Source organism: Lepisma saccharinum, chromosome 14 (genome assembly GCF_977018435.1).
Source record: "Lepisma saccharinum chromosome 14, izLepSacc3.1, whole genome shotgun sequence".
Classification (NCBI taxonomy): domain Eukaryota; kingdom Metazoa; phylum Arthropoda; class Insecta; order Zygentoma; family Lepismatidae; genus Lepisma; species Lepisma saccharinum.
In genome coordinates, this window is record NC_139242.1 from 78,106,121 (window position 1) to 78,133,218 (window position 27,098).

The 27,098-nt window shown below is 39.2% G+C and overlaps 1 protein-coding gene across 1 annotated transcript in view; it reads right to left on the bottom strand.

Annotated features, from left to right (window-relative positions):
• Positions 1 to 1,991: 1,991 nt before the first annotated feature.
• Positions 1,992 to 27,098, bottom strand: part of LOC145998623 (glutamate-gated chloride channel alpha-like) — a 48,250-nt gene continuing 23,143 nt past the window's right edge. Inside the window, exons 4-9 of the mRNA XM_083135080.1 lie at positions 23,622 to 23,854; positions 21,648 to 21,730; positions 17,630 to 17,764; positions 9,585 to 9,789; positions 8,429 to 8,621; positions 1,992 to 2,528 (exon numbers count right to left, since the gene is read on the bottom strand). Coding sequence (XP_082991206.1) covers positions 2,271 to 2,528; positions 8,429 to 8,621; positions 9,585 to 9,789; positions 17,630 to 17,764; positions 21,648 to 21,730; positions 23,622 to 23,854 — 1,107 coding nt within the window. The 3' untranslated portion in view covers positions 1,992 to 2,270. The remainder of the gene's footprint in view (positions 2,529 to 8,428; positions 8,622 to 9,584; positions 9,790 to 17,629; positions 17,765 to 21,647; positions 21,731 to 23,621; positions 23,855 to 27,098) is intronic.

The window sequence follows — 27,098 nt, forward strand, 5'->3', positions numbered from 1 at the left end:
GTATGTAGCTACATACATATGGACTAAAAATTCGCAAAATATGAACTAACACATAAGTAAAATTACCAAAAATGCTGCAAAGAAGACTTCTTCATACGATTCCTTATTTGAGTGATTTCAAACAAAATAAAAAAATATATATATTATTTTTCATTGCATTAATGCACTGGTGGCGTTCTAACTTTTCACTCCCAAAACCCGTATACACTGGTATGGAACTGCAACGGCAGATAATAACATGCCAACGTGTTAAACCGCTACAATTGCACCATAACACTCCTCCTGAAGCAGTATTATTATTTCCTCTCTGAGATCGGCGACAGTCGGTTGCCTTTCTTGTACATTTACAAAGGATGCCGGCTTCCACAACAATAACAAGTACATATACTGCCACTAGACGATAAGCTGCGCGGCTTTTTCTTTTGTTATGAACCAGGGCCGGCGCTAGTCATTTTGCCTCCCTGGGAGGTGGCGGCTCTATTCGACCCCCCCCCCCACCCCGGTCATTACGCAGCAACGGAAAATTGAAAATCAATATATTCCTAACTAAAACATCAAAATATAAAATAAATAATGAGACTTCTTATGCTATTTCAATACTATTCAGCGCAAAAGAATATCTCGCTCGATCACAGTTTTCAATAGGCTTATTTTTTTCTTCTCTTCAAATTTTGCCGCTCTGGGCGATGGGACGGTTCGCCCTCCCCTTCCGCCGGCCCTGCTATGAACTGGTCACCCATCAAAGCATGGCAATTTTAACACAGAAAACAATATGTATCGCATTAAGCAGCAAAAATGACAGCCTCCTCTATGCAATTTCTACAAGAACACGTGCCGGAGCCAGAGTTGAAATGATGTTCGAGCCACATAATTTATTTATTTTGAATAATTCCAAAATTATCAAATATGAACAATTTGTTGCTGCTGTTCGCTGCTCTCTTGCCAAAATGCTTTATTGGTATGCTAACACCATGACTGGCTTCCTCCTTCATGAACTCGTGCACGTTGCTTAGAATTTCCCGAGCTTGGCTCTGCAAGGTTTTTGATTTCAACTTCGACAGAACTGGAGGCATTATGGAATTTAACGTTCATTAGCAAACACACACTTTTACATACACACACGCAATACACGCACACAACGTCAAACCGGTCAAATACTTAGTATAAAATAAAAATATGGTGCTTCCAATCCAACAAAACTCACCGCCACTTTACCTGCCTTTTCCCCTTCCGTGACAGAAATAGTGCTTCATTATTACAGTTGGCAACACTAGTTACTAGCTAGCCAATGAACATGCACTGCATAAAAGAAGCAAGCACTACGCCGTGCTATATTGCCACATTAGCGTCCCTACCGAACGGTGGGAACCGCGAGCTGGAGCGCTATTCAATTGTTTTCAATGATGTTTGCGCGAGTGTGTCCAGGAATGGAATGACAATGTGGCAACAATAGCGAAGGTTTTCGAGCAGGGTAGAACACATGATGCTAAGAGAGAGGGAGACGAAACGAAAATTCGTTTCTACGCAACGGCAAATTTACGTGTGTGGCACTCTAACAGAAACAATTCTGTCTGTCGTTTTCAATTCGCAGAATATGAAAAGAAGATAAGCCATAAAAATTTGATTTTTATTTCATGCTCATTATTTAGATATGCTTTGCATCGCCATTGGGCTGACCATTACAAAGATTGCAACACTGTTATTAAACATTAATATTGGCTGTTCCACAAATGATAGCAACAATATATATGGCAGAGATATTTACACATAAACAAGCTTCAATCACAAGAAATTTCATATTTTTACGACTGGTTTTCAGGAAGCTAGACACGATTGAATTCGACTTACATAAAACACACACGAAAAAACTACACTTTTACGAACATTTTTGTTTGAATAGAGAACAGACAGAGCTAAAATCAATGTTTTACTTTTTTCTAAAAGTAGACACTTGTAGCTTTCCAATGAGGTATATTTGACTTTTTCCCTCCCACGGAGTACAATTTTACAAGCACGTAAACAGAGGTCTCAATAATTTTGTCACGGATAGTAGTTCGTTTATTTGGATTCAGGAAGTGTATTTGGTGTCGCACTACCTTCTGGACCGGTGTATGTGTGGTGTATGGTCACGTGGTGCGTGCTAACTAATCAAATGACCGTTTAAAGCAGCAGACAGGCATTTGTTGACTATTCTGAACTTGAACACAGCTTTCCGTCTAGTTGGTTGAACGTCATTTCCTTTCTTCAGCGCGTTTGAGCACGGACGTTTCTTATTTCTCGTACGACGCAAAGCATTCTTCCACTTCGTCCAACTTTCCCCGATTCTTTTCGTACAGATTCCTGTTGACAAAGTATCCGTAGAGGGCCGCGGCTGTGATGAAACTCAGGGGGAAAACGACCAAGGCGATTCGATCCTGGATACTCCAGTGGTCCTTGTCTGGATTTCGGCATAACTTCTTCAGTGACAAGAGGAATCTCTTCATTCTCGATGAATTCTTTCCGCTCTTTTTCTCCTTCTCAGACAACACCTGGAAGGAAGAACTAGAATATATTAGGAAAAACGGAAAGATCGATAAAGGAAAAAAGAAACACGGTCCGATTAACGGATTTGTCACAATTACCCCCTTCCCGACATCTTAGTTTTTCTTTCACTATATTCCAAATAGTTTGCATTTTTCTCTTATAAGGAGACATATTTTAGAGAAACACTAAACTTATTCTTAGTAATTTTATTAGTTAATTAATGAACCTTATTCAATATACTGATTAAAGTGAAATAAGTGTCGGCTTTTCTGTGGTTGTATAAGGAGCAACGTGTAAGTGCAGCACGGTTAGCCCTGCTTTATATAAGTAAGTGCAACTAATATAACTAACTACTTTTGTTAAGTAACTGTTAAAGAAATAAACAGTTCTTTCCTTATGTTTTCTTATGGAAGGAAATTTTAAGTTACGTCGAAATTCTTGCCTCTTTCTCTTTTCATATTTCCATATTTTATACGAGATTATTTATAATTTAATCAAACTAATTTTTAATATTAGATTTCCCTCAGTTGAAAAAAAAACATCAGCTCGCTTGCAGAGCTTCATGCACGAAACGTGTTATACGAGTCACATCTTCTCTAGAGTAAAATAACTGCAAGTCAAGTCAGTTACGTTTCAAAATAAGTAATTGTTTCAATAACCGAGTTAATTTTTGAGTAAAGTAACTAACTTCGATACTTTAAGTATAACTTTCCCAGTGGCGTAGCGTTATAGTACGCCCGTATGCCCAGCGTTCCCCGATTTAAAATTTAAAAGATGCGTAAATGCTGTAAATATAAAGTAAAACTTGACTAATTTCATATATGTTTGACCTTCATGGCATTTTAATAGCTATAATTCGCGATCCGCTTGCAACGCTCCACTAACAACACTCGTTCTAGCATTTTTTTTTCAATCCCTTTCCTGGCCGGACGCCGGGCAGGTTCGGCGTAAAGGACCCTATATGCTTTGCTGCCTTTGTGGAGGGAAAGCTTGGATCTGTACGTACAACACGCGCGCAAATGCTCTCTCGTACGCCAGCGTACGGAGCAGAGGGCTACGCTACGTGATTGGTTCATGTGACCCTTCCTCCTTCCTGCCTTCTGAAGCAGACGACAGTGGTAGAATTCCTACCCGGTTCTTCGCGCTCGTGCCACTCGTGCTATGTGATGCTACAAAACGCAATATTGGCTGGCGTAACTTTACCAAACTCAAATATACCACTTCTTAATGACCACTGCATTGTATATTTATCGCAAGAACAGCGATGTGCATTAAAAACTAAAAGATCAACACAGTTTTTGGTCAAATAAGTTGGTGAAGTCCTCGTGGTAGAAGTTCAGCAAAACCGTTATTTTTTAAATTATTATTATTATTTCGTTATTATCTAACTGCTTAATATTGTGTCAATGGAAATGTTTAGCATTCATTTGAAAACTCTTAACATCGAATGGTCTCTGGACAAAATTATTTTAAAATGTTCATCAGCATTCTCAAGATGTAATAAACAGTGGTCTGAATTACTAATCGGCACTGTTACGTTAGTAGAGCGTACGATAGTTGGATCATCCACCCACCTCCGTGTCAGAGTGTTTTGCACAGCGCGCCAAGACGACAGAGGCCCCTGATTCGAATGACGGCGTGAGAACTGGTGTTGTTTGTGAGTGTCCCTTCATCAATATCACCACTCATATTCGTATTCGCGATTAACCTAAAGTGGTAGGAAAGCGAAGTAAAATAAACCAAATCAATCAGTAGTTGAATCATCCACAACAATGACGTCTACTGTTGTGCAGGTGCTTGTGATTCAGGTAGGTTTTGTAATGATTTGCATCATACCGAAAGGTTTAAAACACCAGAGTTCAAATAAACAATACCCATGGCGACTAATACCATAAGTACAAAATTAAGCAAGAAAGGGCCGACCCTTCCTTCGGACTTGGCGTTCCCACCCAAAATGCCCATGCTACGCCACTGAACTTTCCAGATACCAGTTTCCTGCAGGTATGGTTGAGGAATTGTTTAAGGTACTAATCAGTAAGTTGAAAAAAGCATGTTCGTCCAACCAGTATCTCAGAAACTACCAGACCTATAAAGAAAAATTTTGATGGATTGATTTACCAAATGGCAGCTCAACGTCTGGCCATGAAAGAGAACAATGAATCTCAAGTGGTCTGCTGATATCTCCGGAAACTAGCAAACATGATGATTTGAAATTTTCTCAAATTGAGAACCAAACAAATGCTAATTTAAAGCGATGTATATTTATATTATATCCCTTCTCCACTTCGCTTGTCTATGCAGTAAACTAATCTAACATCAATCGATTATTGTTTTTAGGTTGCGATATTCTCGAAACTAGTCAAACTACAAAGAGTTTTGCAACCCTGTATTCTTAACATGACGCGATATCCACATTCCACATCTATATATCTCCTTTAGTAAATAATTGAACCTAATCACTATGTAACGATTACTCAGAAACTATATACAGGGTGGCTCAATAAGTCACTTAACACCCCCAGTACAAGGCCACTGCGGCATGGGACGTGAAAATGGCGATGACCAATCGTTATCAGGCCAAGAGGGAACCACATTGACGTCACCCGCATGGTCGGCAGCCATCTTGATGTCCGCCATCTTGAATTCAACTTCAGAAATTTAAATGGGAAGGGAGTCGTGCGACATATCAAAATGGGCTAGAATTTCACCAGGAAAACAACTGTGACATTTGTTTTCACCTAACTTTAATTGTTGCAGAGTTAACAATACCACAAAGTTATGGCTCAATAAGTCACTTAACACCCCCAGTACAAGGCCACTGCGGCATGGAACGTGAAAATGGCGATGACCAATCGTTGCCTGGCCAAGGGGGAACCACACTGACGTCACCCGCATGGTCGGCAGCCACCTTGATGTCCGCCATCTTGAATTGAACTTCAGAAATTTAAATGGGAAGGGGGTCGTACGACATATCAAAATGGGCTATAATTTCACCAGGAAAACAACTGTGACGTTTGTTTTCACCTAACTTTAATTGTTGCAGAGTTAACAATACCACAAAATTATAACACATGCTCAATATGACGTCCCTCTTGCGCAACACACACGTGTAATCGTCTCTCCCATGACCTTACCACATTCTGAAGAACCTCAGGAGTTATTGCAGTACAGGCATCCACAATGCGTGTGCGCAAGTGGGCCAGATTCCTGATTTTCGTAGCATACACCATGGCTTTCAGGTGTCCCCAGAGGTAAAAGTCCAATGGTGTCAGGTCAGGTGAGCGTGCAGGCCATTCCCACAGTCCCTCGGCGACCAATCCAGTGGTGAGGGAATTGTTGATCCAGGTACTGACGGACTATCAACCCATAGTGCGGTGGAGTACCATCTTGCTGGAACCATTCAGGATAGCTCCCATCCTCGGACAGTAAGGATGGTAAGATCTGCTCCCGTAGCAGAAGCAAGTAGCCCACTGCATTTAAGTTGTCCTCAATGAAAAATGGACCAACAAGTCGGGAACCCCAAGTACCACACCACACCATTAGCTTCCCGCCTCCCGTCACCTTGCTGGGATCTGTCCAATGTGGATTTTCGGGTGACCAGTACCGCAGATTTTGTTTATTCCCCTCTCCAGATACATAAAAATTAGCCTCATCACTGAACAGAATCTTGCTACCGACGGCAGGCTCACGTTGCATTTGTGCTATAGCCCACTCACAAAACTGCAAACGCCTGTCTGGATCGTCCTCACTAAGGTGCTGCTGCAGCTGTATCTTATACGGATGCCAGTGGTGGTCACGTACAATCCTTTGAATTGAACCCCTGCTGACACCGCTTTCCAGCGCCAGTCTCCGTGTGCTACGGGTTGGGGACTTTGCAAATGATGCCAACACCGCTACAGCAGTACCCTCATCCGTGGCTGTTTTCGGACGTCCATGTCGCGGCTTGTCATCCACAGATCCAGTATCTTGGAACTTTGCCAGTAACTGGCTGACGGCCACATGTGACACCGGTTGTCTTGCAGGATTGCGGTTATTGAAGTCTGCGGCAATGTCACGCGTACTTCTCTCCCCTGACATCAATATGATGGCAATCCGTTCCTCACGTGTTAGTGGCATTTTCGTTCAGATCAGTGAAAAAGGAAATATGCTACTCTTGACACGATCAATTCACATCATCACTCTTTTAAACTTTTATGTAAAGACAAAACACAATCGTAATTCCCATGCCAACCAATACTACAAGATATGTACATACCGGTAAGTCAATATCCGGACATTTTCAGTGATTGGTCTAACAATAAATACCACATAATCACATACTAACGATTATTTGAACAATAAACATTTAAGCAAATAGAAAAGGACGTGTCACTCTCCCATTCGGAAATCGCCCTTAAATTTAAAGTTAGGTGAAAACAAATGTCACAGTTATTTTCCTGGTGAAATTCTAGCCCATTTTGATATGTCGCACGACCCTCTTCCCATTTAAATTTCTGAAGTTGAATTCAAGATGGCGGACATCAAGATGGCTGCCGACCATGCGGGTGACGTCAAAATGGTTCCCCCTTGGCCAGGCAACGATTGGTCATCGCCATATTCACGTTCCATGCCGCAGTGGCGTTGTACTGGGGGTGTTAAGTGAGTTATTGAGCCACCCTGTATAATATATAATATATAATTTATTGGACTGAAATTTCGGAAAATTACTTTTTAACTGTAACAGAGTTAAATTTACAGTTCCTTAGTTCAAAAAGTAAGTGAGAGTTATAGTTATTCATTTTGAAAGTAACTCAGTTACAGTTACTGGTACTTGAAAAGTAACTAAGTTACTTTAAACTTACTTTCTGCTAGAAATTGTCTTGCAAACAAATTACAAATTGTAAACTTAATACAATCAATTATTAATTGTAATAAAATAAATAAATAAAAGCTTACATGAGTTTTATTTATATTTCCCTTACATAATATAAAGTCTTCATATATGTATTTATTTTAATGAAACAAATAAATGATGGAACAAGGCGTCAGTTTTGCTACATGATCATTCAGTTTTATATTACTCTCGCTATATACGTACAATATACCTTAAACATTTTATCCTAGTAAACAATGACGTTTCTCTCGCTCGACTCGCACGTTTCAGAATGCAGCAATTCACCAAAAATACTGAAGCATTGAGAGAATCAAAATTTTGAAATTTTGCGAGAAATATTTTTTTTCAAATGAAACCAGTAAAGCATTCAGGAAAATATGGTAAACGTAATCCCCCCCCCTAAAAGGTTCTCCATTAACATTTTTTCCTTTGAACAACTATTACAACTAAGGTTAAAAATAGTAATTTGGAAATACAGTAGAGCGTCGATTATCCGAACGTCGGTCAACCGAACGACCGCTTAACCGAACTGTGTACTCGCTCACTTTCAGATATCTGTAATGAAAAAAGTACGTGACTTAGCTGCTCGTAAGCGTGTAGGCTTGCTTAGACAGACCAAAATAAAGGATTTTTTTAAACGTTAATTTTGTGTACTGTGTGTATTGTTCATGCAAAATGCGTATGTAATATGTACATATTTTTGTTTAATAAACTGTACCACATACTATATATTCCTACTAAAGTTGCCTTTGTACGTTACTTTGTAATACATACTTAAAGAGATGCCTGTTTTTATGAATAAATTTACTGTACAGTACTTCTTTTTGGCAAATAAACATGTACAGTTCGATTATCCGAACAAACCAGTTTTCCGAACACCCATGTCCCCCAATTACTTCGGATAATCGACGCTCTACTATTTTATTGTGTATCTCGACTCCTTCTTGAACGCAACTATGTGATATTCTCTTTTACAATTTCAGCCGAAAGGATAAAAACAAATCCTGCGTACGCTAGTCATACTGAACTTACCTTACTGGGGACAGGTCGCTCGTACAGAGGACCGACTATCAAGTAATCCGAGCTCCTGTTCGTGGGGGCAGGCGCCGTCCGCCCCAGGTACAGGATGAAGGCGTACTGGCAGAGCGCCAGGAATACGTAGATGATGCAGAACAGTAGCCAGGTTTCTGTACAGTTGATCTCCAGGGATGGGGGAATCTCGCTCCTGAAAAGGAATTCAAAATAGTGATTTCCGGATCCTGAAATATCCTGATCTCGGGTAATAAAGGATCAGGGTGCTTGATTTTCTGTTCCGGTGCAGTTTCAGTACGAAAAGTAATATTCTACTTCGCACATTTGATACGGACTATTGACTCTAAATAATAAAACACCTTTTTTGTCTCACTTAGACACACGAAGGAAAATTTTCCCTTTTGATATGTAAATTTGGACCAAACGTTAAGCGAATAGAGAAATTCGATGAATAATGCCAAAACTTTACGAAAATTTGGTTTGATTTTTTTTTATTTGATTTACTTTATTTTACTTCGAATCCTGGCCTGGACACTAACAAACATCCATGCCCAGGCCAGGATTTGAACCCAGGACCCCTGACGTCGTGGCGCGATGTGCTAACCACTCCGCCACGGGGACCGGCTAGAGGAAAATTTGGAGACACCGGACACAATACTGGTACAATTTTTTTTAGCAATTATATTAGGTTCCAATTTCATGTAAAATTTGATTAAAATAATAAGTAATTTTACTACTAACGTGTGTTTTAGTGCAAGTGATTGCATCGTAATTTTTTAATTTGTATTATTTTATTTCAACAAAAATTAGTCTTGTTCGTATGTTTTATCATGTAATATACTTATTTATTTTTTATTATGTGGACTGTGTATATGTCATTTATCTATTGGAATAAAGTGGTGTATAAGGCTTGTATGCTGTTTTTCAGCAGAATAATTCAATACTTAAATAAATAAATAAATATATATATCCGTATTTTTTTTGCTGTTACTTTATGATTTTACTCCTTTCTTTATATATAAGACTAAATTAATTAATATTTCGACATATAATTATATTGTGTGTACAAATCAAAATATTCCTCCCCCCATCAATGTTCAATGATTTCGCACCCTGGATACAATACATGTACATGTTGCCAAATTGAAATTTCTACCTGCTGGACGCAAACAGTGTGATCAAGGAGAGAAGCGTGGTGACGAGCAGCACCATTCGGCCGGGGACCACTTCCGGTGGCACCAGGAAGCTCCCCCAAGACACGATGACGAAGATTGTGCTGGGCAGGTAGCTCTGAAGGATGTGCCTCTTCACCAGACGATTCAGAACCAGGTAGAAACGAAGAAACGACGATCTCTTTGTGCCTGGAAGAAACACAAACCCAAACACTGTGTACTATAATTCTTCCAGTGATGAATTCTCCCTGGAATTATGATACTCTAGTCAACGCAATCTAAATTACAATTGAATTTCTATACCGACCGCATTTCTAGCTGGTGGCTGGGAAACAACGAATCAGACATTTTCGAGTCGCGAGGCACCGAAAGTTCCTGGTGGGACGAAACAAATGAGCGTCGGATACAGGGTGTGCCAAACATACTGCAAAACGGGGGGGGGGGAGTTGGCCAGCGCCGGTACTGGATAAAAGATACACAACAGTACACAAAACACCCGAACACGGTACAAACGGGCCAATAGAAAACAAATTGACAAAAACAAACGTACGTTTGGCAACATTGTAACGGTAGAGCGATGTAACTCCTACAGCTCTTACTTCGCAACCGAGGATGTTGACACTCATCGAGGCACACAACCCTCGCAGACAATTGGTGAACAGATAGAGAGAGTTATGAAACAAATAGTAGGTCAGGCGACAGTTGAGCCTGCGATCACTATAGATGAGAATGGAAAGATATTTTTACTGTCGACATAAAAAGGGGGCATTATCTTCTTCATGCATCATAGAACTGATATGTCGACATATATTCCTTTCATGTCTCTACGTCGAATGAGAAGCAGAGAAACGTAACTTCAAAGATGTTTTTTTCGTTTATGCTTAATGTATTTATACTGCTTCTCTCTCCCTCATCGTCGTTGAGTTCTTGTTTTAGGTGCACTATTCAGGACTGGACCTACAGTTTAAAATGAAATTCGAACTACTATGTGGCTCCACTGTGAACCTAACCAGTGATCCTTTGATTACGACGTTACCACTACTCAAACGGAGAGACCTTTCTCATCGTAGCGCACACAGTTATATTGCGAGATCTCAGACAAAAAATGTCCGTGCTTTAACAATGTACTCTTCCCACACTTTTTCCTGTAGACCTCCATGGAGGAGTGGTTAGCTACGCTAGGGGTTTCAGGCTCGAATCCTGACTGGCCATGGGTGTTATTTGTGATTCTCCTTCATGAATTTGATCATATCATAATTCATCCTCATCTATGGGATTAGCCAAAGTGGCAGAAAAGCCAAGTAAAATAAACGAAATCAAGCAATCAGACGTTTTCGAGTCCTCTCTTCCCTGCCTCACATCCTGCATTTAAAATTTACCACAATAACTTTTGCGTTAGTCGTCATAAAATATACTATTAATACTAACTTAAACTAATGTAAATTTTAATTTAGGTTTTATTATAATGTCTTATCGGTGTTATCTGAAAACTTTGAAATGTGGACTTTAAGAGCAGGAGGAAAAGTTTGTGTCCAGCCAGACGCGAGGACCCTAAACTGTTGGGCAAAGAAAGGTCTGTGCGCAGGATGGTCGTAGGAGGAAGAGAAAACTTATCATTATACTTATGAGAGTATTATTTGACTTGTTCTCTTTGGAATTTCAAACTTCGGATGGCACAGAAAAACATATGAACGAAAATTTATTTGATTTGCTTTATTTTACTTCGTATTTTGTGCCACCTTTGGCTAATTTGAGAAGATGGAGATGAGTGATGACATGATGAAATTGATGAATGGACACTCACAAACATCCACGCCCAGGCCGGGATTCGAACCCGAGACCCCTAACGTCGTAGCGCGAAGTGCTAAGCACTCCGCCACGGGGGCCAGCTTATGAACCAAAAAGAGGACAGATTACAGATTTGACTGGCAGCGGAAAAGTGGAAACTTTCCATTTTGATTAGATTTTTTTTTCCTCCATAAGGAATACACAAGTTTCTGAAAATTCTTATTCATCACATTTTTCAAACATCTAGCTCAATAATCAACTTTAAAAAACGCTTCCATTTGCAACGTGGGTAGAAATTCATACTCTCTTGTACAATTTTGTTGAAATAAATGCATCCCTGGTGCAAAATTGTCACTCTTCCCATTAAGAATTTTCGAAATGGCATTTAAGTGCTCTAACACCCCTCCCACTCACACCATCATCAAATTCCTGACTAATACTCACGATCCCAAACCGTAGGGCTCAGACATAAATAACTATTGCGTAAATAGAGAATCTTCATACAGATCATTATTCAGATGCCTTATTTTCAATCGCGATGTGCACATTACGTCCAACTCTACAATCGACAGCCACCCGCCGTGGCGGAGTGGTTAGCACATCGTGGTACGACGCCAGGGGTCCCGGGTTCGAATCCCAGCCTGGGCATGGATGTTTGAGTGTGTCCATTCATCAATTTCATCACTCATCCTAATCTTCACAAATTAGCCAAGCCAAAAGTGGCACAAAAGCGAAGTCAAATAAAGCAAATGAATCTACATTCGATAGTAACACCAAGTAAAAGATGATGACTCTACCTTCGATGTCCTGTAACAAGTAAATAAGAGCATTCCGTCACATTCGCTATGAGACTCGGCGGCAAGCGGCCCGGTGGTCAGCGCCGGGCCGCTTGCCGCCGAGCCTCGTAGCGAAAGTCACGGAATGCCCTGTATATAACTTTACAGTGATACCGACGACCGCTCTTCGACATCAGGTGTTTGTGTGTGCGAGTAAGCTTATTTTATGTCCTCAGACCTCGGTTCATAAAATAGGCTCTAAAAATCCTAAAATAGGTTCGATAAACCTTAAAATAGGTTCTAAAAATCGTAAAATAGGTCCTAAAATACTATTAAGTTAGGCCCGAAAAAAGCTGAAGTAGGTTCAAAAAAACTTAAAAATAGTTCAAAATTCCTGAAAAATGCTGATTAAGTATAGTCACCTATATCCTGAAATACGCACTATCTTGTGTTGCCTAACACGGCGATGGCAGAACTTACCATTGGAAATTTGCTATTAAGATCCACTCTTTGCCGTATAGACAGGCAAGAATCTTTTTTCATGTTATGCACAGTCAATCTCCCCAATTTTGTCTGTGAGGATCATCTTATATGCTAAAAGTAATCTTTCAACAAGAACATAGTCAGTGGTGAAAAATTCAATGCTGAAATGTTAGTTTGTCACAAAGCACCGAAGTGACGCAAAAGTGAGCAAGACCACACATATCAGACCCTTTGGATTGTACAGGAAACAGTGGCACCAGACATTTTGCTTTGTTTAGAGCTTTAAAAAATCACGATGAACTTGGAGGAAGGGAAATGGAGAGAGTACGTTTCAAACACGTTCGTCATTGAATGTTTTTCGTGACCAAACAAAGCAAATGCCTCTGTGTGACATAAAAATTCTGTAAAACCTTTAAAATATTAAAAAAAACTAAAAAAGGCTTGATTTAGGCCCAAAAACCTAAAATAGGTTCTAACAAGCGAAATATGTTATTTTAGACACTTTAAAACTTCATCAGTTGTTGCGTTTTTTAATCAAACGTTGACATAACTTATTATTTCTTACATACCTGTAAAGGAAAAAAAAAATAGATTAAAAATCTAAAATCCGACGTCTACCATGACTCTCAACTAACGCGCATTATGTTTTGCACCTTGTTAAAATCATCGAATCGAAATACTTACTCCTTGTTCTGTTGATTGTGTCGAAGTCAATCGTGAACATTCGAGGTCTTGTTTGAATTTGTCCACGCGATAAGCAGGTGGCAGGTGCTGGGTGGGGGGGGGGGGGTTGGTCTGGGTAATGATTTTCCGCTATAGTGTGTCTCAACCTTAAAAGTCAGTATGGAAGTAAATGGAGTACTTCCCTCTCTCTCTCTAATACATGAGTTTTGCCAAAAGGTCTGTCCTTCTCTACCACCGTTGCGTTGCGAGATGTTACAAAATTTACAAAATGTAGAGGTAAAGGTGGTGGTATGAGCCATTCATGTATTATGAGCCCCCCCCCCAATATCTTTTCATGGAGCGCGCTCAACCTGGCGGCGACGATTTGAACTGCTAGTTTAGTAACGCCTTTTGTCGCCAGAGAGTTCTTGTTCAGTTGCAGCTGATAGTTTATGAGTGAACGTGTTCTTTTTGTTTCCTCGATCCGAAAAACTTTGAAAGGTAAGTGTCTTGCTTTTAATTACAGTACTTATTAATTTAAACTCATCCGAGTGCATTATTGCATTGGATAAAGCATGTTTAAAAGATTGTGTTTGTGTAGATACTATGTAATTTTGCAAGTAACAAAGATTCGTTATGCGTGTTCCAATTCCAATATGGCGAGGGTTGTAAAATGAGCCCCCATCGTGCTTGGTATATGAGCCCCCAAACTTTAAGGGGCTCATATTATATACACTACAGGAGTGGTTTCAACTTTGTCTTTTCAGATGCCACGAGAAGTCCTAGGCCCAAAAAACAAGACCAAAAGAAAAAACTGGAATACTGAAGATATGGTTAAGGCGATCCAGGCTGTAAGAAACAAAGATATGGGATTGAAACTGGCATCAAAAATGTTTCTTGTTCCAAGACCTACTCTTCAAAGACTTCTTCGAGTTGACAAACCACCGGAAGAAGCCGCTTTAACAAAATTAGGGAGAAAACCTATAATGGGCGAGGAGCTAGAAACAGAGTTAGTCGAGTATTTACTTATCATGGAAAGTAAATTCTATGGTCTTACCAGATAAGCTGTTCGCAGAGTAGCTTACCAACTGTGTGAAACAAATGGAATTAATCACCCATTCACAGAAGAGGGGTTAGCTGGTAGAGCTTGGTTCGACCACTTCATGAATCGTCATAACAATGTTTCTTTTATCTCTTTTGGAACCTGCTGCGACATCGTTTTCAAGAGCAAATGGCTTTAACAAAGAGGCAGTCGACAATTTCTTTGATATCCTGGAAGCTGAGTACGCCAAACACAACTACCCGGCAGATAGAGTATTTAATGTCGACGAGACAGGAATATCAGTCGTTCAAAGCAAAATCCCTCGAATCATTGGGTTGAGAAGAAAAAGACAAGTGGCAGCTCTAAGTTCTGCTGAACTGGGCTCTCTTGTGAGTGGCAGTAGTTTCCTGCATGAGTGCAGGGAAACTTTTGTACCTCCTATCTTCATTTTTCCCAGGAAAAATATGTCTGAGCTTCTCATGAAAGACGCTCCACAGGGATGCGAAAAGGATATTTACATTTGCGACTTTTGTAAATAGGCATTACAAAGAAACAAAATAAAACTTTTAAATGGTTTCTTAATGACCCTTTCCATTGGTCTTGTCAGTGGCGTACGCAAGGGGGGGGTTACCGGGTTTAAACCCCCCCTTGAGCTCTTGAAATATTATGGAAAATGGTGTAGAAAAAATTAAAAATGGCTAATTTATCACAGTCAAAGATCTGCGACAGTAATAATAATAATAATAATAATAATAATAATAATAATAATTTGGATTATTATTCCCATGCAGCATGAAGAAAAACACAACATTCCAAACACAATCTAAGCAGCCGCAAAGTTCAATTTTGCAATTTTCTTTTGCAAAAAGTCGCGCAGTGACTTGCGAGAATTGTGAAAATTACTTGCTTCGTCCTTATTGTAAACGTTCTTCCCGGTACCGATTTCACATCCCCTTGTGAACTCTCAAGTGATGCTGAGTCTACATCCACATCATTAAATAATGTCGAAGAAGTCTTTTGTGAATCACCTAGAAGGGATAAATGTGTTGGAATGTCTATAAACTTACTTTACAACGAAAACATAGACTCAGTGGAATTTAGCAACATGTATTCTCGCGCTTCATCATCACCCTGGGTGAGTTCCATAGGTAAAGGTAATGTAAATTCCACCGTGTATATAGCACCGTGCCATGAAGTCACACATAGTGGTGTGGTGGGCCCAAAAGATTCTTGATCTCGAACTATTTTGCAGGTGATGTGATCAGCACCATGCTCCGGCAGCCTTCATCCCCCAAGGTTGCTCTCAGATACCCATAGGCTGGGTGCGGAGACAAGGCTGGATAAATTCCAACCAATTCCGGGAATCGAACCCGGATATCCCACGAAGTTGTCAGACTAGACCAGCGCGGCTCCTTGAATGAGTTTCATATTTCGATTATTTCAATAAATTTAATATATTTGCTTGTTTTTATGGATTTTCTTCACACTTAAAATGTCTCACTTATCATATACAAATAACCGTTGACTAGACAATTATTTTGAAACAAAAGAATTGTAATTTTGTTCTATTTCTTTCATAAATAGCAGCTGCATTAGTAGTAATTAAACTAATTAATTAATTATAAGAATTACTAATTAATTTATTATTATTATTAATTAATTAAAGTATAATAAAACAATGGTAATGTGAATTTGTAGAAAGTTTTCGAGATAACACCCCCCTTGATGAAATCCTGCGTACGCTACTGGGTCTTGTAATGATTTTTTCAATGGTCTTGTTATAAACTCTTTTATGGTATTTCACATCATATCTTTTTTAAGGTTTTGAAATGAATAAAATGTTGATTGTATGATTTAATTTGTCATACACTATTCTAAACCAGTTATTCTATTATTTTTTCCTAGGGGCTCATATTACCAGCACAAAACTTTTTTTTTCCACAAAATGACTTGTTTTGTATTTTATTTTTTTTCATATCCTTAAAGTTGCTCAAATTGGTTTATATTTTAACAGTAGTTGTATCAAATGTTGTAGTTAAAGTTATCATAAGAATCTGAACAAAAAAGTTAAAAATCAAATTTGAAAAAATACAAAACAAAATGGGGGTTCATAATACCACCTTTAGCTGTAAAAGTCAAAAATTTCAAACAGTGAAATCATTATCCTGTAGCGTTTTTTATGCTCTATTTACTGACGGCATTATATAACCTGTCATAAATTCACGTGATCTGAATTTTTCATAATTATGCAATTTTGCAAAACGCTTAATTTTTTCTAGTACATACTTCAAAAGCCATAAATATCAAACCGCTTAAACAACTTCACCAATTTTTTTTTCTACGGGATCTATGATGTTTGTAGATATGATATTATTCGCCTGAGTGAATTAATTTGCTTACGAGGAGAGTTATATATATATATATATATATATATATATATATATATATATATATATATATATATATATATATATATATATACACACATTGGATGTTTTGTATAAATCATCAGACCGTAACACGAAAAAGTTGATTAGCGAGAAACTTTTCGGTTTGTCGCGATACACATGCAGACCAAGCGAGAGAAATGTTGACCATTGTTTGAAGTTACTTTTAGAATGCATTGTTACTCCACAGCACCGTTATTTATTCCGCAATCGTAGTTTGTTTATGAGGCTGTCTCGCGTATCAAATTCATTGCGCGCCACCAAGGTTACAATTCAGTTGCAGGCAGGTGTCCCGGTTCGTAGGAAGTGTAATGTGCTTTATTTTCCGTAAAAATGTATCTAAATGTTTGTTTTTGCATTTATTTAATTCTGTTTATGTAAAGAATACAACATTCCACGAAAGAAGTAACAATAGTTGCGTCGTGTATTACACATTTAATGCAAATGTAAAATGCTAAATAGTTACGTCGAAATATAAACATTTACATGCAAATCTTGAGGTAACTATCGTTCTTTTTTCCAAAATGGATCAAATACATAGATTTTGATGATTTCCTATACGATATTAAGGAAGTAAATTTGTCGCAATCATTAGCGATTAACAGCGACTTGATGCGACTCAGTTTGTTGATCTGGCAACGCCGCGCTCCATTTAACCCATGCTGACTTTTAAGGTTGAGACACTCTGTAGTGCGGACTGCACTGCACGACACGACAGTGTCAGATTATACTCAGCACTTTAAAATTACATGTATGCTCAAAGAAGACATTCATCCCGACGAGAAAGCAATTACTGTAGAGGTTTTGTGAAATATTATACACTATCGTACCTCCAGCTACTAATCTTATTCTGGAAGTTGGACTGGCGCAGAGACGAACATTGTACAGCGGAAGAGCAAACTCCAGGCGCTTCACTGCGCTATCTCTACTCCACGTCAATTCCATTTCTTCCGCTCGAGGCCCAACTGGAAAGAAAAGAGCAGAAGTTTCTGTAAAAATGGTCACATATTGTAGATCAGATTGATATTTGAGTTTAAATGAGTGAGTGCAGAGATGGTATTAGGTGCCAAACTGTTTAAAAAGTTAATAACTTCCATGATTTGTCTTCTATTAATCTTATACCCTCCCAAATTGTGTCCAATAAAAAAAAATAGTGAATGAGAATGGAAAGGGGGGGACCCCTTAAAAAAGCCCGCCTCCACCAGCAATACTTTCAAGATATGCACTTATTGTTCTGGTACCTTTAAAATAAACCAGGACGTCAGTTCCACGAAATTTATCGGTTCCCCCGCATTATATTGCACTTTATTGTTTTATTGATATGTAATTTATAATATGCACAAGAAATTTACTTGGACTCATTTCTGCTAGCCAATTATGACCAAGGTGTACATTGTCGGTTACATAGTTTTATACATGCATTACTACATGTATATCTTGTATATTTTGTCTTATGAGTGTGTGCTCGTGAACTTATGTATTTCATGTGCTGTGAGTATGTATTATTGTTGTACTGTGTCATTAGTGTATGTTATGCTTGTATTATTATTATTATTTCTGTGAAGTCTGAGGATTATGTCTCATGAGATATTAGGTTGAATATGTAATTGGATATGATTATTCAGGATATTAGCTCATTAAGAATAAACAGAGACTAGTCTGATTTAGCATTGATTTCATTGAAAGTGCATGTGAATGTAAAGGGATTTTTAACTTCTTTTGATTCGGACATTTTAATATTGATCCAGTTCAAGAAGCGGACGTTAGAAAAATTGTGGGTGAATAGTCGTTGTTATGGAATCATTACAACACACTATAAAATCCCTACAGTTTATAATAATTCTTGTTTCAAAGCCCGTTAACGGTAAAAATTAGGAGTCAATACACGATGTGGGGTTATTTTTCACGATAGGCATACGTTGCAGGAATTTCAGCATATTTTTCAAGAAGTCCATAAAAACATCTATATGCTCCTGAGTGTACACTGTATTGGAAAATTATATGTTCGTGTCTTGTCCACAGGGACGTCGTTAGGGGGGGAGGCACTGGCCCCGGCAAACGTCCACGTGGCCCCGGGAAACTGTTCTGTATTTGCTGGAAATTTTACTTTGTTGGATGACAAATATTGCAAAATAATTCTTCAGTAAATTTCGCTTGCAGTTTGAAACACTTCTTCAATTTTCAGTAGCACGAACCTAAGCAAGGCATTTCTTTCTTATTTCCCTGTTTCTTGGTTGTTGAACAAAAACAGATATATTGGCAGAGGATGCAGTTAATGGTTTTATGGCCCGCCGTGTTCAGGGAAGTCGGAGACCTTTTGAAAATGAACTTTTCTTCCCTGCTGCACACCAGATCGCTGTATGACTAGGGTTTAATTATATTTGTATGTCTAGTCAACCTTGCCACCTAAGCAGCAATAGCTTCCGCATTTGCAGGTGGAGGCTAAATGAAGAAAAATCACAGAAAGTCAGAAAGATATGCATATTTTGAAACATAATACTTATAGAGCATGCAGACGGCTGTAAGAAAAATTGCTATATACCTAGTTTTCTTCCTTAATATAAACGTGGTTTATTTTTCATTATACTTTAGATCAACCACTCTAGTAATCGAACCCAGGATCTTGTGTGGTAGTCAGACTCTCTTTTAGAACGTCAATATGTTGGACATTTGGTCGATCAGTCGATCCTGTTCCATTGTTTCCACAGGAGGACAATCTGGCAGCTTCTCATTCGACATTTCACTCGCGATGTAGGAAAACGAGATCACAAACACTTCGTGATTCTATCTTCTCGTGTTTACAGAAGTTAACCACCGCTCGGGCCACAAACCCTACTTCAAACTATCTGACAGACATCAATTGTCAACCAAATCAACAGATAAACCAACCGCTTCCGCTTCGACGTTTTTCCGAATTTTCAGAAAGTGGCCTTTCCATCCTTTGCAGAGCAGGTCATTAGCAGGAGGGTTGAATGCATGTGAGAACTTCTATGTCATTCATTCCCGCGCCGAAAAAGGGACAAGCAATAGAATTCTGTTCTTGGAATTTGAAACGCATGGGAATATCTTTTCTGAGCCATAAAATAATTAACCCAGAAAGTTCTAGCCACCCGCAGCTAAATCTTCCTGTTTGTGTCGTCCTTTCGGCGCCCATGGCCAGATGAAGAGAAAGTACGAGGTCCGAACCTTGGACCTCTGGTTTCGTAGCGTGTTATACTCAATGGAATTCTTAGGAAGAAAAAGAAAAGAAGCAAAATGGTACGATGCATAAAAAGCCATGTTTAGTTCTTCTAAAACCTTACAATTATCGATTTCGTATTTTAAGTCCACCTTATGCACAATAAGGCTAATCAGGACTGGACCTACAGTTTAAAGTGGGATCCGAACCACTATGTGCCTCCACCGGGTATCGAACCCCTTTATTACAAGGCGACCATGCTACCATGCGCCACCGAGGAGGTCCTTGCTCCTTTCCAAGACTATGACTATATACCGTGCGTCCATTTCGATCTTCAGCCGAGAGATCGGGAGAAGCGTGGCGGGCGGCGCTGGCGGAGATGCCGACATTTGCGGCCTGTAATGCCCGCTTATTTTTATGGATATATGCAGACATTTATATAAATATTGCAAAACGAGCACTAACCTGTGTTATAAGAGTTGTACAAACTGATATCCACCAAGTGCCAAGTGTTTAGACTTTCGGGGAGAATACGTTGAATAGCCTGAAACTTTTGTGCCTGTAGCTAAAGTCCTTCTGGGTCGGGCCGAGAACTTATCAGCCCCCCTCGTAACGTGAACCTTGCGGCTGGCATTACAATCCTCTCACTGACACAACACACATACACACTGCAATAACACAAACAAGTAACGGCAAGTAACCAATAATAACACTCTTGCGCACAGTACGAAATTAACACGCTCTTGGTTTACATCTGCTCGCCACTATATTCACAGCTCTGTCGCGAAGGAACAAAAAACTCGAGCTCGGAGATTTCGGATTGCAAGGTAGCTCACGAACACCATTGACTTTTAACGGTTTCGTCTGGCAGCGTAATCTTGATACAGTGTTGCACATTGGAAACCTCCAAACGATCCCCATCGGCACAAAACTCTTTCAAGGATATAAACTTAAGCAGGACGTTACTGGTCAAAACTATGATTAAAATGTTTTATTATCTGTGGCTCTTAACATCGTTTCTAAAGCGTATTTTTTGTGTATATAAGGGCAGAACTTGGATGAATTACAGATGATAAATTATAACACAGGTTAGTGCTCGTTTTGCAATATTTATATAAATGTCTGCATATGTCCATAAAAATAAGCGGGCATTACAGGCCGCAAATGTCGGCATCTCCGCCAGCGCCGCCCGCCACGCTTCTCCCGATCTCTCGGCTGAAGATCGAAATGGACGCACTGTATATAGTCTTGGAAAGGAGCAAGGACCTCCTTATATATACAGGGTGTTTCCGGGCTGATGATACAAACTTTCAGGGATGATGGAGAAGGGCAAATGTATCAATTTGAGATAAGGAACCCTGGTCCGGAAACGACTTAGTCGAAAGTTATAGGCGAAAATCAGTGTATGAAGATGTAATACTTTTATTACCTGCACAAGCTTCACAAGCTGCTACATTCATAACAGTTGTTCAAAGTGGCGTCCCCCGGGTTCCCCGCAGGCATGACATCGTCGCACAAAGTTCTGGCGTACCCAGGCAGTGAGAATTCTAGTGAGGAGATCCTCTGCAGTCTCGCTTCCTGTGACATTCCAACGGGTACGCCGCTTCTAATTTTAAGAATCGTTACTAATACTGTACGTTATCTTTTTATAAAAAAATATGTCTACTTACCAATGTTCAAATTCAGGGCACACACCTGAATGTCTATTGGGTACATAGAGAAGTCAAAGTCACATCCATATGTAAGAAATGCTCTGAAAAATATATATTAAAAATATTTAAGACATCGATTATGTGTAAGCTAAGTGTTATCGTAAACAATAAACACATCTCCAACTGCATCTTGTATCGAACTTGTACAGTCAACGAATTTAGCAGTACCGTGTAATTTATATACCCTGCAATGTTGATGCTCAAATTTTAATATTTTATAAGATTAATTAGAAAAGTCTATACTGTCACGAAGAATTAAAGACTAATTACTCTACTTAAAAGCAATCAAACAGTGTCCCCTGGTTTCGAATCCCGGCATGGGTGTTCATTGTGTGACCCTGGATTCTCATCTTTGCAATTAGTCAAAAGTAGCAGAAAAACGAATTAAAATAAACCCAATCAATTAAACAGTGTCGGTTCAAGGCCTCCCCGATGGCGCAGTGGTAGCGTCGTCGCCTTGTAATCAAGGGGTCCTGGGTTCGATACCCGGTGGAGGCACTTTAAACTGTAGGTCCAGTCCCGATTAGCCTTACTGTGCATAAAGTGGACTTAAAAACACTAAATCAACAACAACAGTGTCGGTTCAACTTAACCTTGGGCAAAAATGCTGTATAACGAAGGCAATTGAGGATAATGTACTTAACCTGGATTTTGTGACCACGAGTATATCTATTTAAATATTTAAGATATAAAATAAAGGTAGGATATATACAAGGAGGTCAAAGGGCGTTCCGAAAGCTAGTGTTTTTTTTTTTAAATCGTTTATCGCTAGCAAAATATTGTCCGTGACAATGCCGTAGTTGTGCTGTGAGAAGCTAGGAAATCTGATTGAGAATCAGGTAAGGAAGCAGTTCTCCAAGGAATATTTGCATTCTGCTGTTGTCTCGAGGGAACACTTGTAAACATTTGCAAAATGTTTATTCATTTCAGAAGGACTGCTCAGGTGGAATTTCTTCCACATGAGTGATCAACAACACGCTCCGGCCTTCTTTACCCAACAGGGTTGCCCCCTGCTATCGATTGACTTGAGGCTGGATGAGCTCCAGAGTCGCTTTATGCGAGGACAAGGACGCGAAAATTCAGACCTTAGAACACCCAGCTCGGGAATCGAACCCGTGTCTCCCGCCTTGAAGTCAGACGCCCTGCAGACTTTTCCTTCTCTTTCCCCCCTTTTTTTTTTTAAAAAAAAAGAAAGACCCTAATCGGCAGCCTCACCCGTCAATTTTTCTCTCTCACTTCATACTCAATTCTCAATATCATTTTTTTTCCCAAGACAGACAACACAAACATCCATGCCCCCATGTCCGAACCGGAACCCCTGGTGTCGTATGGCGCTGCGCTAACCACGCTGCCATGGAGGTCGACGCCTGACTAGACTACCGTCATTCAACATAATATGTAGGTCGGATAAACACACACAGCAAAAACCACACACCAGAGCTCACAATTGTGCAGCTGCCCGTTCTACGCAGGAAAGATTGGAATAACCTGCTGCATCTTGCAGTGCACGACAAGCTCAACTACACGGGGAGAGCCATCGCGATTGCACTTACGATACTGAGAAAGCCAGGACAAGCGGGAATATATTATTTCCTTAACCGACCGGACACTGTTTAACTTGTAGAGAAGTTAAAACTTTTAACATTATACCCTTTTGACTTTATTAATATTAAGGTAATGGCACTATATCTTAGATAACATCTATGTATCCTTCGTATATCCATTCAGCTAATTTACATTATATATATATATATATATCACGGATGTTCCTTGTATTAATGTTATGTTTTAATTTGGATTGATACATATTTTTCACACAACAACTATTTCTAAATAAGAACTCTTGAATGTTAGCCTTGAATACAAGAGAGGAAATGGCATGTGCTCCAACGGTACTTTCATTTGATGGTGTCCGAAAGGGTTTGCACTTACCTCACGGAATATCCCACATATTGTTGTCCGTGCAGAAACATCACTTTGGACTGCGTCTCGCCTCTATCGGTGGAGAACATCTTCATTTCGTTGAAAAGAATTTGCGGCTTCCAAAACGAAGAGCTTTCTTCTGGATTCAGAATGTACCGCACTTTCCCTTGCGCTATATCGTCGCTTACATTCAGTCGGATGTCTCTCCAATTAAACTCTAAGCTTACGTCGGCTCTGATAGTCTGCGAAAGAAATTGTCACGTGACTAACAGCGCAATCCCCTATATTGGCACAGAATGGGAAACATAATTGCAAGACAAGGGGAAGCTTTATCGGTTTACGAATTCAATTACAGAACTGAAGAAACAAGATCTCAGGATTCAAAAATGTATTAATTTGAAAAGTGTTAAAAGATATATATTTATCGTTTTGTGGTAGTCTCTGCTACAAAATAGCAGGGCAATTATCTGCATATTACTAAAAAACAAAGAAGATAGTGCACACAATATGTAAATTAACACTGCTACCTATATGTATATATATGGGGGGATCGTATTGTTTGACTTCTTATTGATTCTTAGTTTTGGCTATTATGTATAGTTTTTCTACCTACCTGTGAGTGATCGCGGCGATAGGGTTGAAATGAAACACCACCTCTTATGCCTTTAGAATCGGTTTCGATGGAGGGGGGAGGGCGTAGTATTCACATTAATACAAGGTTAGTCGAGCAGACAAACTGAGCAGAATAAGGTTGACTAACGATGGCAGTGAGGCTAAAGTATCTAAAATAAACATATATTGCTTAAATGTGTCTGTATTATACAGTGACGGAACCACAGAGGGAGCAGGGGGAGTCAAACATTGACGGCCAAGGGCACCTGCAGGGAGGACACAGAGGAGCAATTACCCTCTTCGATTTCAAATTTTATGCAGATAAAAATACATTTTGTAAAATGTTCTTGCTTGCTTCGCTAGCATTATCTGCTTTTCTCATTTTCGTCAAGTTCAGAGCTGTAGCTAGGGGCGGCGGGAGTCGGCCATGGGCGCCGAATGATCTAAAAAAAGTTGTAAAAGAGAGAATGCCATGACGTCCAGTGAAATTATTAACGCCCTATTAAATCAATATTGTTTTCAATTGCAAAAATTGGATCTAAAAATATTCTTGCTCGCAATCTACTTGTTTTCTGTAATGTAATGTATTTAAATAATATGTGTTGTATATTTGTATACTGAATAAGCTTTGAATACGTACACAATTTAGTGTTAGCTTGTTGGATATGTATTTTCTTATTTTATGTCGCTCCATGTGTGTAAAACATATGTTGTACATGAAAGTTACACATGTATCTTCGGAATGCATTTATCATTCATTTTCTGCTTTCAAAAATACAGTTTGTGTGTTTCTTTTCCATTACTAGTTAATGTGAAATTGACGGTGTTGGAAAAATATTTCAAATAGTTTGTTCCAAACAAATGCTTTAGCACAGACTTCTACCCCCTCTTGGCGTAATTTATGATGGTAATCACGTCTTTGATACTACTACTACTGGTAGTTGTAGTAGTAGTAGTAGTATTAGTAGTAGTAGTAATAATAATAATAAAAAGCCATTACTAATGTTGTTATTATTATTTTATTGGTACGTTTATCCTGGTACTTGCCCCTCCAGACAAAAATTCGTGGTTGCGCCTCTGGTATTATATTTTCCACAAATTATGTCAGCCAAAAATAATTTGAGTAATTTAATTCGGCATAAACGGGGGGGGGGGTATATGTTCTACCTTTTTGGGGAAGAGTGCGTCATGGGCCTTGGGAGGGGATGGGCACCAACACTACTGTCGACTCGGAGCTACCAGAAAGAAAACACCAGACATCGTGTACCAATGGCCGAGATGCCAACAATCGAAAGGCGCATGACATTCGAAACCTTGCATTGCAGTTGACTAAAGAAAGAAAAAGCGCGGCTCACTTTCATGTTTGCTAACATTAAACGTACACAACTGCTCAGGATCACTGCAATTGTTAGTGTGCTGAACCTTATTTTTAACAGTTTGTCTGCTTGACTCGTCTCCCCATCCTTTCCAAACAGATTCTAGAGACGTAAGAGGTGGTGCATTTCAACCCAATCACCGCGATCATCTACAGGTAGCTAACCATAGCAAAAAATCAATAACAAGTAGATCAACAAACGAAACGACCCCCACTTTTTTATTGGTAGCTAACTATAAATTTTGTCCCCCCCAAAAATTCCCATGACGCGGGCGCGTCATGAATTCCTCCTGAGGGCATCCCTGCAGCAGGTTGAATAGTGAGCAACGTCACGCGATTCCTACTATTAATTTCCATCCATAAATTAAAGCATCTTTTCATGTGTTAACAAGGATCTATTCAGAAGATAAATATACATTATAACAACAGGGAATTTCCATTAATCATTATAATTTGGCTATAACAAAATGATCAGCACTAATTCACGAAATCTACAGTCAAAATGATGTATGTGAATTCAATATATTGGCAACAAAATCCCTTAACAAGTATTTGTAAATTATATAATCCTCATAACAATTTAGTAACTTGGTAAACATGATCTAACATACTGAAATTACTGGGGGGAATTATCTCTCATTCACTCTCTGTTACGAATCCTTAAGGATCGAATATAAACATAAAAATGTGGTCAACATAAAAAATATAAACATACAACATACATACATATTCCAATACTATCCCTCTTTTAGAATTACCATGTCCAGTAATTGTTGTCGTGATCGATCCCGGTTCTTATGTGATGTGCAGTAGTTTGAACTAATGACATTGTACGAAATAATCCAAAGAAGCAAAAATTTAATTTAATTGGGTCACTTCAACAAACTTGAGACTTTCCTCGCTTGAACTGGAATCCCAGGTGCTCGGGGAACTCATCAATCAGCTCACCCATGCCTAGGGTGTGTTGCAGGTCAGCGATAGTGGCCTGTTATCAAACGCAACGTCTGCAGTGGGGGAAACTGCACAACAGTAGTGTGTTTTGTGGCATTATAAACTCGAGAAATGATGAACCCCCCTCAGGCAGATTTGGCTACACTTAAAACTTGCTCAACATGCCCATATGAGCTTTTTGCTCAAGTGTGGTACTCCGTCTAATCCAAGATTTTTGTAAAAATGCCCTCGGGAAGTTCCTGTGAAATGATGAGCCCCCTCAGATTGATTTGTCCACACTTACAAAAGGCACTTCTGTGAGATTGTTGTCCATAAATTTGTTAAAAATATGCCCCTCTTGATATTTTTTTTGCCCACACCTAAAACTAAGCCACACACACCCACACCCACACACACACCCACACCCACACACACACACACATATTTACTTCCGGTTTAAGTTCAATTGGATACCAGGTTCAATTTGTTTATCTAATATTAAAACAATGCATTGTGCAGAAATCTTCTAGAATTGCTCTGTGACTCTCTCATTTCTTACATCATAAACA